This window comes from Polyergus mexicanus, unplaced genomic scaffold (assembly GCF_030449975.1).
Source record: "Polyergus mexicanus isolate NDT 795.1 unplaced genomic scaffold, iyPolMexi1.0 SCAF_3, whole genome shotgun sequence".
NCBI lineage: Eukaryota > Metazoa > Arthropoda > Insecta > Hymenoptera > Formicidae > Polyergus > Polyergus mexicanus.
In genome coordinates, this window is record NW_027223323.1 from 6,941,162 (window position 1) to 6,955,590 (window position 14,429).

Sequence of the window (14,429 nt, forward strand, 5' to 3'; positions counted from 1 at the left end):
CCAGGAGCGTTTTCTTGACTTCTGATCGCATTGACCAATCGTTTCCCTTCTTCCCCTTTCCCCCACAATGTTCATGATTCCCCTCTTCCCCTTTTTCCCTATAATAATAATAAATAGTTACCGCGCATCCAATCCGATCATAGTCATCTATTTTTCTTTAAATGAAGCTAGATAATAATTTAGATAAAGAGAAGAGAGAAGAAGTTAGTCTCGACCAATGCAGCTAGAAACGAAGGAAAATCGCTCCCCTATTTTAAGGGTCATAATTTAAATGGCCGTATTTTAAACGATAAATATTGTAGAACGAAGCGATATTTTTCAACGGGGCACGTTTTACCGTCGAGAAAAAAGATAGAGAAGAGAGAGAAAGAGAGGCGTGACAAGATCAAAAGGAGGAAAAATCATCTGGACCGCCTTTTTAGCGCTCTTCTAATTGTATGTTCATTACGTGTACAGTGCCTTTGTATCTTAAAAGAGACAAGTCCCCCCTTCGTCCCTCGTAAAAAGCGATCGATCTTCGCGCAGGCAAAATTTTCCGAGCACCCCTCTTTCAATAAAAAAATTATCTTTATTAGAGAAACGTAATTAATAATATAAATAATTTCGATCGATTGTTTTTATTTGTTATAGCTTTTGTTAGATTAATGAAACATTTCTTAAAATTCTATAATATAGATTAGACGGAATGTTACCTTGAATATTATAATTATAATTAATAATTATAATTAATAATTTTATTGATTTTAAATTTGAATTTTATTAATTTACTAAAAATTATAATTATAATAATTTTATAAATAATATTGTTAAGTATTTATAAAATTGCTGAGAATATTTTTTGTATTACATTTTATTGTCCCGTGAAGAGGAAGACGGGATTGGCCGTCCGAATGAGGACATAAATTTTTCTCCTTAACAGTAGCATAAAAAAAAAGTTAACGATGTAATTGAAACTTCTGTTTCTCCTCGGAATCGAAATTTTTCCCCGGAGAGTGTGAAATTTTGCCGATGATAAGGAGACGCATGTATGAGGGAAAAGGGGGGCGCGCGCGGTCCTTCCTACGTATCGTAATGTTCTTCTGACTAGGTTCGTAATTGTAATGAATTGTCTAATGATTAATATGTAAAATTAGATTAATTATTCACGAGTATGTTGTAAAAGTCGTGTACAGTCGAATCGACAGATTCGAAAGAAAAAGAGAGAGAGAGAGAGAGAGTGAGCGGTGGCCCCTCGTGATCGCGCGGCGGCGTCTCATGGCCACCTCCCCTCTGTGTAGTTAGCCTTATTATAATTATCATTATTGCCATTATTATCATGGATTATTATTACAATTATAAATATTGATTATAAATATTGTGTTTACCGTAATAATGTAATATACGAGGTTACATGGAGAGCTTCCCCTCCCGATGTTTTGTGCATTTTTCCAATCATAATAATAATTCCTTTCATCGTTACAAAGCGGAGTGAGTGATGCTGCTGTCATTCTGTGATAAAAGCGATCGACACATAGTTTATCAATTATAATTATTATCGTGATTATATTATTGATTTCTTCATTTTAGAAATAGCGATTGGTTGAAATCATTTTGCTGTGTAACAAGCAGAACTTTGAATTAAAGCTGTAAAAAAGAGTGTGACTCGTCTTTATATAAGATGAATTATTTATTGTAAGTGTGCTATATACATTCAACAGCTTGTGGCAAAATGACACGGAAATGAAATTGGACGAAAACTATCCTTTCTTATGATCTGAATATCCAGATACTTTTCTCGTTAGATCGCTGCAAAAGAAGTGGTTTCGTTTCTTTCGTTTGATCTCTCTCAGTATTATCCTATCATTGAAATTACTATCATTGAGATAAAAGTTTTTTTTTTGTTAAAATATGTTTCTCTATATGGAATATAAAATGTATAACAGCCTCTCTCTCATTATTGGAGATTCAAAGCTACATTCTCGATTTCTATGCAGCAAGCAAAGGCAGACCTTTTGCACCAATCTAACAGCGCGTCGGCGAAGCTATTCGCGGGTAATTATTTGTAAATAATTATCGATCTACGTTCTTCGCAACGCTTGTTTTCTGATTTGCTTGCGACGCGCCTGAACCACCCCGTAGACGACCGCGGCGAGGCTGCGACAGGTGCTTCTGTGCCTGGGAGTGCCCTCCTGCTGCAGGGTTGCTTTACCCAGCACAAAATACGTCTCCATCGTGCCCTTCCCCTTCACCTCGATTAGTCCGCGTTTCTGCGTCTGGTAACCCCTCGACTCCAAAAACTACGCATAGATGAATTAATACATAATTTATTAATTAATAATCTAGGTCAATTCTTAATCGTCATTTTAGATTGTAAATCCTTGTTATTACCCTGGCGATATCGTGCGGGACTTGGATCTTTCCCATCACACCGGTGGAGTCCATCCTTGAAGCCTCGTTGACGGTGTTGCCCCATATATCGAAGACGGGCTTGCGGGCCCCGATCACGCCACCCACAAGGGGCCCGCAGCTGATGCCGACTCGTAGGTCAAAGTTGTTAAACGAGTGAACGTTCACATCCTCGAGACGGTGACGCATGGCGACCGCGTAGTCCACCAGTCTGCACAGGTGTTCCATGTCGTCGCCGCAATTATCCTGTCATGTTTATTCGAATTTTAATCCTTCGCAAACTCGATTTTCTTTTCTGCGGAAATTAAACTTTTTGAAACTAAGCTCAATCTTAGAACGCATACTGTTCTAATAAAAATTTAGTAAAAAAAATAATTCTGATAAATATAAATTTTGTCAAATAATTTATACAAGGCAGGATTTATTTTGAAAAATCATCTAGAAGGAGGAGAGGAGATTTGAGATCAAAGAATTGATGATTAAAAACAAGATCCTTTTCTTGTACATCCTAAAATTGAAGACAATATTTCCAATTGTCATTGTATCGTCGCATCGTATATTATATTTGATGTTATTACAGTTTGACTGGGGTTTAATCCCGATGCCGCCATATATGTGGCGCCGACCGTCTTTATCTTCTCGATACAGTGAAACGCCGTCTCGTCCAGCAGTTCGTCAAAATCAGCTGCGTATTAAATAAATTATATATCGATTACTATGAAAAAAAAATTAAATGGCCTGATTGTATAAAATGTAATCGCCGTACCAATGATCTCGTTAAGCAAGCGAATGCACTCCATTCCCTTGTTGACATCCTCCGAGTAGAATTCCGTAAAGTTCGGCACACTGGCGAACATCACGCCAACCTTGTCCCGCGATTGTGAATAGAGTTCCTTTGATTAATAAAATTGACGTTAATAGCAGAGCCTATTTTATTGTATTTGCCTGTACGAGGTGTCTAAAAAAATCTCCGGTTATTCTTTTAATAATAGATTCTGATCAATTTGGAAACGAATGATTAGAGAATCTGTTATTAAAAAAATATCCACGGAAGACATGCATTATATATATACATATATATATGTCAAACAAGATAAGATCCGGGTCTTACTTCCGGCGCGCGATCCGCTGTAAGGAAGTGATGTGCCACGTGATCCGGCAAAATGTTCTTCAGGAGTTGCATATTGTTGTGCCGCGACTCGATCATGTCGCTCAACTCTCTCTCGGCTTGCTGCTTCCACAAGAAGTCGAGACGCGATGTCACTTCTACCAGTCTACCGTGGTACGTGACCATCACGAGGAAAACTGTCAGGAAGGTCAGCATCTGCGCTGGTAGGGATATTGCCGATCTAGAAGAGAAATTAAAATTATTAAATTGGTATATTAAATTGGCGAAATGCGTGTTTTATAAACGTTGTGTCAACAAGTTATATTATTATTATTATCGAATTTAATTTAAGGAATAAATTTCGTTGATTAAGTTTACGTCGAGAGACTTACACGTATCTCTCTCCTTCGGTGAACATGTCTTTGCACACGACGAGGATCAGCACCGCGTACACCAAGACGATTGCTGCGGCCAACGCAGTTTTCACCAGGTAGTATAGCTTCAGGGCCGAGGCGAGCGCGATCAGGCACAGGATCCAAGTGAACACCATGTACTCTGGCCGGATGCAACTGGTCTCTTCGAGCACGTCGAGATTCTTGAGGGTTAACGGGTGAGTTTGATTCTCATCGTCGGCGACGGAGAGGATCCTTCTCCGGATTTCGCGTTTGCGTGCAACTCGTCTGTAATGTCGGCTTCCGGCTTCCGGCTTCTCGTAGTGCTGTTCGTATCTGCGGTAACATCGACAAAACTAAATATCGCAACGTTACAAGAAAAGTCATATAATTTTGAAACATCCGAATTTCTGGAACCCTGTCAGTTTAACGTCTATAGATAAATCGGCTCTAATCATTGCCACAAAACCGACCTGTAAAACCGGAAGAACTCTTTCCTGCTTCTTCCAGTCTCTCTACCGTTCACCACTTGCGTCAGTTTCAATTCGATATTGCTGGAGCCTCCTTCCAGGGTATTATTCTCGGTCGAGGGAGCGGTCTTTTGTTCCTCGGTGGGTTCGTCGCTTAGAGCGGCTTCCAGAAACGTCAGGATGAAGTGGTCCCGGACCGATTTCGAGGTGGTCGCGGTCAGCTTCTCAGGCGATGGAAGCGGATTTGCCGAGGTCGTCATCAGAGGTGTTTGTTGCTTGAGCACCATCACTTCGAGATAAGAGCGCACCGTGATGGGACACGTTAGGACGCCGATAATGGACGTCAACGCCATCAGACTGATAACACCGCAGATAAAGATGGTACGATGCTTCTTATTGTGCACCAGCATGGATGATGTATGTTGCAGGTACGTCGGCATGCCTTTGAACTCCTCCGCCATCACCAGGATCGATGACGCTATCAGGATCACGGTGGTTACCAGCAGAGAGATCAGAAGAATCACACAGCTGCGACAATCGAAATGAAGCAAAATAAAGAGTCGTATTTTAATATTGTTATAATATACATTGTAAGTTATTTTCTGATTATATAAGTTCAATTTTTTTTTTTTTTTTTTTTATGTCAAGAGAGAAATTTGAATTTGCCTTCAAATTCAGCTTTATTTACTCACTCGGATAAGATTATAGCTTGGCAGACGGCGATGAAGAGCCATATAACGAAGCAACATATCATGTTGGATTTGAACATATCCTCTCGCAATTGGTCGAACTGCGACATAATTAATTAATTGGAATACAGTTTATATAATGTTTTTTTTTTATTAATTCAGGCATATTTTTAGTATATAATTAATGCAATTAATTGTTCACCTTGGATTCCATGCTCTCATCATTATAACGCAAAGTCCATGCGTTTATGTTGGCCAACCTCATGCGTTTATTACTGGCGGTTTCGATAGCGTTCTTCTTCTCGACTGTCGTTGAAATTGCCTTGTTGCTCGGTTTGGCCGGTTGACCGTTTTCCTCCTCGAGATATTCGGACTCCAAATTACTTACCGATGTAGCTGTATTTAACTGCCATCGCAAAATAAATAAAAGAAAGTAATAATCTTGATTGCAAAATGTTAAATGGAAGGGTAATTTTTAAATTTCATTAGTGAAATAATATATATCATTGTGCATATAAATTAATTAACATTTGATTACAATTAGATTAATTCAGCCCAATTAAAAGATTTATAAGGCACAAATTTATTTAATTATTTCATTTATATTATATTATATTATATTAATTAAATTTACATAATATATATGGAAAATTTAAAAAATCGATAAGATAATTTACTAAAATCAATTAATGATAAGTTAAAATAAATAAACCGAAACTTTTCTTATATAGATTTTTTTAAATTGCGATTTAACTTCTTTAGATGATGACATCATATATTAAACCGTAGGGTATATACATCAATAGTTGAACAAAATGCAAGTTAACGCTCACATTTTCGAATGGGATTTCAGGCGTCCAATCGACCCCGATGTCGTCGTCCATAGTGGAATTCGGAGCCGCGTTGCTGTTCGCGGTGTGTGGATTGTTCATCTTAAAGCTCTTTTTGTTCTTATTTGCGGCCATCTCTTCCTCCGTCCAGACTTTCGGCTTCGACGATTGTCTTCGTCTGGACTTGAGGGGCTCCACCTGCTTGATGAGGTACGTTACGACGTTCCTATCCTTGAGATAATTGTCCCGCTCGCTTCCGTAGCCGGGTTCCACCTCGTAAACGTCGTTTAGGCACTTGAGCGTGTCGGCGGAAATATGCACCCTCCTGTAAAGAGAAATCCCGCGCGTTTCCAGAATTTGCGAATCTTGAAGGCTTCGAATGGGAGGTAGATTCACGGGTTTAAATCTTTTTTTCTCTTGAAAAATTTTTTTTTCTCGGAAAATTCTAATTTCACTTTTTTCGAAACGAGTGAAAATCCAAGAATTTACAAATAAAAATTACATCATTAATTGCTCGTATAATAAAATTAAGCTCAAAGAGAAATAAGCTTTATCACTTGCTTATTCAATAAAATTAACTTTATGATATTACAATTTACATTTTTGGATAATATGATGAGGTTTTTGTTTTTAATATGCCTACCCTGGTATTCCTCCGCTTTCGAGATGATTTGCAAGCGTGACGTCATACGACCATACGTCGAATTGCCACTTTCGCAACCCCAAGACCCCGCACAGCACCGATCCACTGTGGATCCCTATCCTCATGTTCAGATCCACCTGAAAAAAAAAAAAAAAAAAAAAAAAAAAAAAAATATGCGCCAGGAGGATGAATGAAAAATTCAAGAGAGCATTTTAAAAATATATTCATTTTTTTCGAATATTTCTTAAACAAGATATACATTTATTTGAGAAATATTGATTCTCTCATTTCATTCGTATCGTGAGATAAAATCCTAGTACCTTGGTGGTGAATCTCACGTCCCGTATGGCCTTAATCATGTGCAGGCCCATCTCGACGCAACAATGGGCATGATCGCTCCTGGCGATCGGCAGGCCGGAGATGCAGTAGTAACAGTCACCTAGAAGCTTTATCCGTAGACAATGGTTCTCCGCCGAGAGTTTGTCGAAGCGAGCAAAGAGATCGTTCAGCACCTTGACCAGCTCCTGGGCGCTGCATTGACTCGCGAGAGCTTGGGTAAAATTGATAGACGGAATGAATTATCGTTCCGATTCGTATATTTTGTTTCTTTTTTCTCAGTGAAATTAAAGATATAGGAGAAGTGACATCTCTCAACGAGCAAAATTTTTCAGAATCGTACCCGTGAATCCCTTGATGTCGGCAAACAGGATGCTGACGTTCTCATAGCGATGGATGTATATCCGGTGGAATTGATTTGGCGTGAAGGATATCGTCCCCCCACGTGCCGTCTCGCGAGCGATATCGCGGATCATTTCCTTGGCGACGAAATCGGGCAACACTTCAATCGAGAGAAAGAATTATAAAGTTAATTACCTCGATTCTTTTTTTATTTTCATTAAGATATAAAAAGTATGCGCTTTATATTATATCTACAGAATATAAAACGAGTGTATAAATTTTTCCTAAATTTAAAGTTTTGAAAATAATCGCTGTAAAATAAAATTGTCTAAAACTTGCAGTTTATTAGAGAAGATTTAATTTAACGAAAAATATACTTTATTTAAAAAGAATCATCTTGACATCTTGAATATACAATAATTTTAGTGGATATTTTATTATATAACCGGTATTTATATATTATAATTTATTACTTATATTATTATTTTATTTAACTTTTATATAGAGTAATATAATTACTTTATAAAAATATATAAAAAATGTGCGTTTTCCCTATTACTTTTTTATGTAGACGTGTAGGAGAATTTCTCAGTTAAAATGTCGAGAAAGAATATTATTATTATTATTATCATTATTATTATTGTAACTCGCCACAACTCTCTCTCTCTCTCTCTCTTTCTCTCTTCGTAAATACTTTTGTTAAATTCTCTCTTCATCTCATTTTCCACGTATCATAGAAAAAAGAAATGGGTGAAGGAGCCCGCTTCAAACTGCGAAACAGAAGCTGTTCACTTATCTATTTACGCATTTCAAGTTTAGTTGTGGAAAAGGGCTCTCCAATTTCCACGGCTTATAACTTTGTATAACTAAGAAGCCTCGCGGCATCATATCAATTCAACGAGAACACGAACAAATTATACGGCGAGAATTACGAGTTGCGAGCGATAGTGGGTCAGAGGTTGGTATTTATGTAATCCCGGCGTAATGTGTACTCGACGACGATGTGTATTTTCGTCTATGCTACGAGGAGTAGCGGATCGATATATCGGGTGGGATCTCGACGGAGGAGGGTAACGCCGACGTAACGCAAAAGGCTATCGGAAAAACGTGCGTCCGATCGGCGCAATCGGCCGAGAGAGTGTCTAGTGACCCTTTTTGACACTCGGCCGAGCAAATTATGCACGGACGAGTGACGGCGCGGAGTCGCCCGTCCCACCCGCTCGCGTTACAATAAATATGCGCATAAATACACCAGCCTAGTTACGATCCCGCGACGAGAGAGCGTCTCTCGAGATCGTTTCTCGAGACAGGAGCTTTCGTCTCTTCGAGTCGCGGATACTTAAATTTAATTGCGTTTCGTACTAGCTCTGTAACCGAACGTCCACTTTTGTCAAATGCTATCAATTGCTCCATCGAAAACTTTATTTAAGTTTTTTACTTTTTATAATCGCGCGTTTCTTTTCAAAATATCTTTCAGATCAATTATTAGATTCGTTAGATATATATTATTTTCCCCTATTGATTTTTCGTAGCTGAAGAATCGCACGACTATTTTTCGCTAGATATATATTTACATCCTTTTGTAACACAAGATTACTCGATTGAAGCATTTATTATGATCCTAGAATAAATTCTCTAAGGACATACTGCGCATGAACATATGAAGAGTATAGAATATAATTTAGTAAAAAAAAAATAAATAAATAAATAAAAATAAGGTAAACAAAATAATAGGTGCAAGATTAGATAAAATGCAGAATTTCTCAATATTTTTTTCTTTTTCGCTTCTTTACCCGAGAGCAGCAGCTTCTCCTGCCGATTGTTCTCATTCTGCGTGCGCTGCCGCGTCTCCGTGGAACGATGGGTCTCGAGGAAAGCCTGTCGTTGTCCCCGGTCTGTCAGGTACTTGGTGTACATGCCGGCCAGGTTCACGGCCAGGTACAGCAGCACGTTTGTTGTCAGCATGCGAACGATGCACGCCACGTCACGTGGCTGCGAGAAAAATTTCAAGAGCATTCGATCTAATTTAGAAGCCTTATCAACTAATAATTGCAGTTAAACAATAAGCAAAATAAGAATTAAAGCCGAATTTAAATTTTGTAAGAAAATTTACCTTAAATTATTAAATAAAATCAATGTAAAAATGTTTTCGAAGAGGGAGATTTTGGATGAGGAAATTGTAAGAGGTACAAGTTCTCTCACGTATGTGGAGTCCGGCAGGAGACTTATGCCGGTCATCACCATGTGTGTTAGCGCCGTTCCGTAACCGGCAAGGACGCACCATCGCAACGGCAAGGGCAGCATCGCGTACGGCGCGTACACGACGAAGAGTATGTACCACATGAGCCGCTGCTGCGTAATGAAATTCAGACCGGCGCTTATGAAGCCTGCGAAACAGAAAAAGGGAAGAAGAAGAAGAAGAAGAAGAACGAGGGAGATGAAAGAAATCCCTAAGAATATCAGATTTTCCATGTTTTTCCACGGAGTAGATAATCATTCGCGATATTGAGTCTTTGTCACTTGTTGACGCGTTCGATCTAAGATGAGGGATGTGCAATATTTCGGAGATTATTTTCGCACCCAGAATCCGAACCCAGTAAAATTACCGATTTCGGTCCTCTGGCTTTGCTCCACGCTTCGACGAGCAGCTGTCAGCCCGATTTTAGCTGACCAGTAGAGCACGACGCCGTTCCATTCAACGACGATGGATTCGATAGAGTCGAAATATCGACGACCCCGAGTGAGAAGCTATTAGAATAGTGTGAAAACAACGGGAGAAAAAAACAAAGCTTTACTTTAATTTACATCTTTTCATATAGAAAAAAAAAAAAAAAAAAAAAAAAGAAGTTTTAATCCACCTTTTCAGAGAGATTTTAAATCGATAATTTTACTGAAGGATGAGAAAAGTGATGCGAAAGGGGGATTGCTTCCGATATTTCCAAATCAAGTAATTATAATTGCGGCGAGTTTATAATTACGGGGATCGATAAGATAGAACGCGCGAGTCGCGTGGGCCTCACCTTGAGAGTTTATTAATAACCAAGTGAATATCGAGGCCCAGTACAGATGATTGCTAGAAAAGCAACGCCACCAGCCGAGCACGCACACCACCAGATTCGCCGCCATGCAACACACGGCCCATGATAAGCCCTCGATGAGGCCTCCGTTACGCGGGTCCCGTTGCCAGAGCCAAATCGCTGTTAACGTGATCTGTGCATCAGCGACAACAGGTCGTTTCAGTTAAATATTTAATTGCGTAATTGAAAGTTCATTATTTACAAAATCTTTCTCGCCTTAATTTTTATTAATTACATCCTCTAGAATTTCATATAGCGATTTGAAACTTTTTTGAGAGTCGATTTTTATTTAAAAGATTTATGAAAATAGATTTTTGATTCGAATACATTTTGGATTGCACTATTTAATTTCATGAAACGCATAAAGTTACGATTTAGCTGGCTAATTTTTTTACTTAAATATTCAAGATAAAAAGAAAAGGATTTATATCTTATGGAGATTTTATAGGATCCATATGTGATTTTATTTAATTGCATGACCTTTTCATAAGATCAATTCGCGTATTTATTAATTTTTTTATTGCTTTTATTCACTTTCAGACCGAGGTCCACGATGTTCAGCGTAATCAGGGACTTCTGCCTCTGTCGATTCGAGTAGAGAAGGTAGGATGTCTCCAGATGCTTGTTATGAAAGCTGTTGGTTAACGAGGGCAAGAATATTCCCTTGTACAGCACCCCCTTCTTGAAGACATCTGAAATGCAACGCCAGCTTCTAATATCGAGCTTAGATAAAAATGACTTTGAGAATGGTAATAATTTCCTGGAGGATTTCATACCGCGTTGGGTCTGAGCTTCCTCCTCGGGCACAGCCTGTTCAGCATCGTCGGCTTCCGATTCCGCTTCCGCGTCCTCGATTCTCTCGATGGGCACTTGAACGTCGTTCTTGGCTTCGGCGATGATCTCAGGATCCGCGTTGGACTTCCGGTCCTCCCACGCCGCCAGTCCCTCCCGGCCCAGCCTCTCGGAGGTCAGTTTCTTCACCGCCTTGATCCATAATTGTTTCCTCGGCGAAATGCTCGACCTGATATCGGAGTGATACGATTCGCCGATTAATTAACGAATGACGATTGGATTGGGAGATAAGATTGGATTGCGTAGCGTGAAATTTGTCGAGAATATTTCATCTTGTCAAATATTCCGCAAAAATATATTGTTAATAATGGGATAATGATATTATTCAATGATAATAATTAAAATATTTTTATAATATTATTAAATAATAAAAAAATGTGATTAAAATAACTTTATAATATATATAAATCGTACTTATGTTAACTTAAGTAGTTGCATGTGAAAAGTAATTTTTGTATTGATCAATTTCTAGGAAATGCGGATGTGTAACTTAAAGTGTCAAACAAGACATACGAGATTGGCGATCACTCACTCGTTGATGCTCGTGACATCGCTGTCCAGCATCATGCTCCAGGTCTGTTCTGTAATCATTATCTCCCCGATGATCCGCGGATCACGATTGACCGCTTACAGTGTGATCGTCGGTAAGGCAACAAGTGCCTTAGTGTCATCCGGCATTGTTCACAGACACCTTGAATAAAAACTGACTGCGAGGTAGCGACGATTGCTCGCACCACGGCGACGTTTTTCGAGGCGAAACGTCGTTTCTCGAGACGAGAGAAAACGGTCGATCGAGAGACCCAGAGAATCACGAAGATCGATCCACGATCGCGATGTTTGTATTCAATAAGATCCGGCTTGGATCCACGTGCTTTTTATGATCGGCGAGATGCGAGAGGCGTCTGGTCGAAGTGTCATGTCTTTTTCCTTTCTCTTTAGCGTATCGGGTCGTGACGAAAACGCCTCCACGGGGACGCCTACGTGTTCTCTTTTTCCTCTAACGCTTTCAAGTGTTCCTTTAATCGTTCCTATGTTGTCGACTTCTTCGTCGATATTCGAATAAAATTCGCAGGATTTAGCCAAAAAGAAATGACATCGCAAGAGAGATGAGGACAAAAGAGAAGAAATGTTTCTTGCTATATCTTGAGAGATTTTAGATTTATTTAAATTATTTCAATTTAAATTTAAATCTCGAGTTATATTATCGAAAATATAAATGCTTAGCATCCTTATACTATCACGGAGACACCATGTACTCTGATTGACACACCGATTTTGATAAAACATTATTTATGAGTAGCTTTAAAAAAAGTTTTTAATATAAATTATATTTGTTTTTTTTTTAAATCATTGTAAAAGATTAGTATAATTTTTATAGAATAATTAATCCTTTCGAGATTGATATGATATATAAATCACGCCGGATAATGTAAAATCTCCATTCTTGAAGATTTAAGAATTTTTTCGATAATAATGTTCTTCGCGAATTACAGGGATCAAACAGGGATCGAGAGAAAACCGTAATGTTATTTATCGCGAGGTATAGAATAAAGTTTTCGAGGGTTTTCCGAAAGGGACGGAACAGGTATAAAGAAAAAGCCACTAGGATATTTTCGTTCCTAAAAGCCGATACTCTTGTTGTTACTCATCGCAAATCTGTTATTAGTCGCTCGCTGTTCTTGTGGCAAGATGTGCAAAAATATTGTATATTTTCCGATTTGCGTTAAACCTTATGAATTTTTTTCTCTGCAAATTCCGAGATTCGCATCGAATGACTTTGCAAGAAAACTTCATTCAACGAAAACTATCCATAAAAATTTTTTTATCAAAATCGATGAGTCAGAGTACGTGGTGTCCCCTTGTATTCGATATATTATATTAATGTTTAAAATATAATATATATATATAATATTGAAAAAATCAATAACTGTATGTACATAAAATAATATCAAAAATAAATTCCCGCAGAAAAAGATTATGTAATCTTTCGTCAAGAAGAAACTCTGTCGTGATGTTGTTTGAAGAAGCTTTATAGATTTATTTTTCAGATCATTAGGAATTAATTATACAGTAGCCTTTAATCGTCAATAATGTCCATCATCATTTCTGGAATGCTTTCTTTCTCGCCAACCAGCTCGTATTTTTACGAGACGCGAATCCACGATATTGTCTTGCTGTCTCTTTACTTTCGCTTCGTTATTTTCGTCACGACACAACGCGCATCTTCGGATGAAGAAACGAGATATTCAATCACGATTCCAAAAGCAAATTAAAAAGAACACATACACTATTCGTTTATTGAAATTTTGCGACACCAATGAGACGTGATCGTAATCGTCTCATAAGTATAATTTGTAAAAGAATTGTATAATTTATGAATACTCCAATTTTTTAATAATTAAAGAAGAGTCTATTATATTAGGTAAAAAAAAAAAAAAAAAAAAAAAAAAATGCGCGACTATATATCTCGTTGCAATTTTGATAAAACGGGAGAGCTGCTCTATGCTGTTAGGCTCAATTACGAGCGACTTACCTTAATCGTCGATCCTAGGCAAAGGGAACAGCGGCTCCTTCCTGCCGCGTCCTGGCATCGAGTCCAAGGAGTCGCGGGAACTCGAAAATCGCGCGCGCGCTTCTCCTGACGAGCGGAATCTACGAGGTGTCCGCGAAGTTCAACTCGCATCCCCCATCGTTGTCAGCTCATCCCTCCTTTCCCTATTGTTAGATCCAACGATCCGGCGGAGGGGCGTAGCCGGTACCTGAGAATAGCGATGCTATCGTTATTGCGGGTTGAAAGATGTATTGCGTATAATTAAATTTCAACTATCTTAGATTTATCAGAGAGAAAAAGAAGAGGGGGCCATGAACCACCGGGCCTTTTTCTTCAAGGCCATGAAACATATGAAAAAGTTTTAGACGTAACTATATTATTTTATTATTTTGATAATTTAATATGCTATTGAAAATTTGCAGTAACCTTTAAAACGCAACAGGGAGTGAAATATAATAAGAGAAAAAGCAATGTGTCTGATCTGTCCTTGAAATATATCACTAAAGAGAGAAAAAAAATATATGTTCGATAGACCGTTGAGTTGTACTACTCGAGAATAAGTCTGCGCAACTCGATCGTTGAGTTCTACTACTGAAAACTGTCCGTACGTATTTATCGTCGACTCGCATCACGGTTTTGATTAAAAGTGTACATTGACAATTCATATAGCATATTTTATTGAAATTACTAATGATCCTGAGTCTGATTAATCGTCGGAACATATTACCGAGGAATAAAAAAAGTCCATATTATT

General features: G+C 38.3%; 1 protein-coding gene across 3 annotated transcripts; it reads right to left on the reverse strand.

Moving 5' to 3' along the window:
• Positions 1-365: 365 nt before the first annotated feature.
• Adcy8 (adenylyl cyclase 78C) lies at positions 366-13,842 on the reverse strand. 3 transcript variants are annotated; one of them, XM_070292570.1, is made up of 20 exons: positions 13,658-13,842; positions 11,657-11,705; positions 11,049-11,293; positions 10,807-10,964; positions 10,216-10,405; positions 9,398-9,582; positions 8,989-9,187; positions 7,197-7,355; positions 6,838-7,067; positions 6,518-6,654; positions 5,878-6,199; positions 5,247-5,450; positions 5,048-5,145; positions 4,359-4,883; positions 3,886-4,221; positions 3,497-3,734; positions 3,152-3,278; positions 2,964-3,070; positions 2,368-2,631; positions 366-2,276 (listed from the first exon to the last, which is right to left on the reverse strand). In XM_070292570.1, the coding sequence occupies exons 2-20, from the start codon at positions 11,689-11,691 to the stop codon at positions 2,058-2,060; spliced, it is 3,978 nt and encodes a 1,325-aa protein (XP_070148671.1). In that variant the 5' UTR covers positions 11,692-11,705; positions 13,658-13,842; the 3' UTR covers positions 366-2,057. The 3 variants fall into 3 exon arrangements, with proteins under 3 accessions (XP_070148671.1, XP_070148670.1, XP_070148669.1); XM_070292569.1 differs by having other exon boundaries at positions 11,657-11,827; XM_070292568.1 differs by lacking the exon at positions 13,658-13,842 and having other exon boundaries at positions 11,657-12,381.
• Positions 13,843-14,429: the final 587 nt, after the last annotated feature.

Coding starts and splice junctions, on each gene's coding strand:
- Adcy8 (XM_070292569.1), bottom strand. CDS start 11,715: ATGATTACAGAACAGACCTGGAGCATGATGCTGGACAGCGATGTCACG. Junction 11,294..11,656: donor GATGTCACGAGCATCAACGA/GTGAGTGATCGC, acceptor CTCCGATATCAG/GTCGAGCATTTCGCCGAGGA. Junction 3,735..3,885: donor ACCGAAGGAGAGAGATACGT/GTAAGTCTCTCG, acceptor TTTCTCTTCTAG/ATCGGCAATATCCCTACCAG.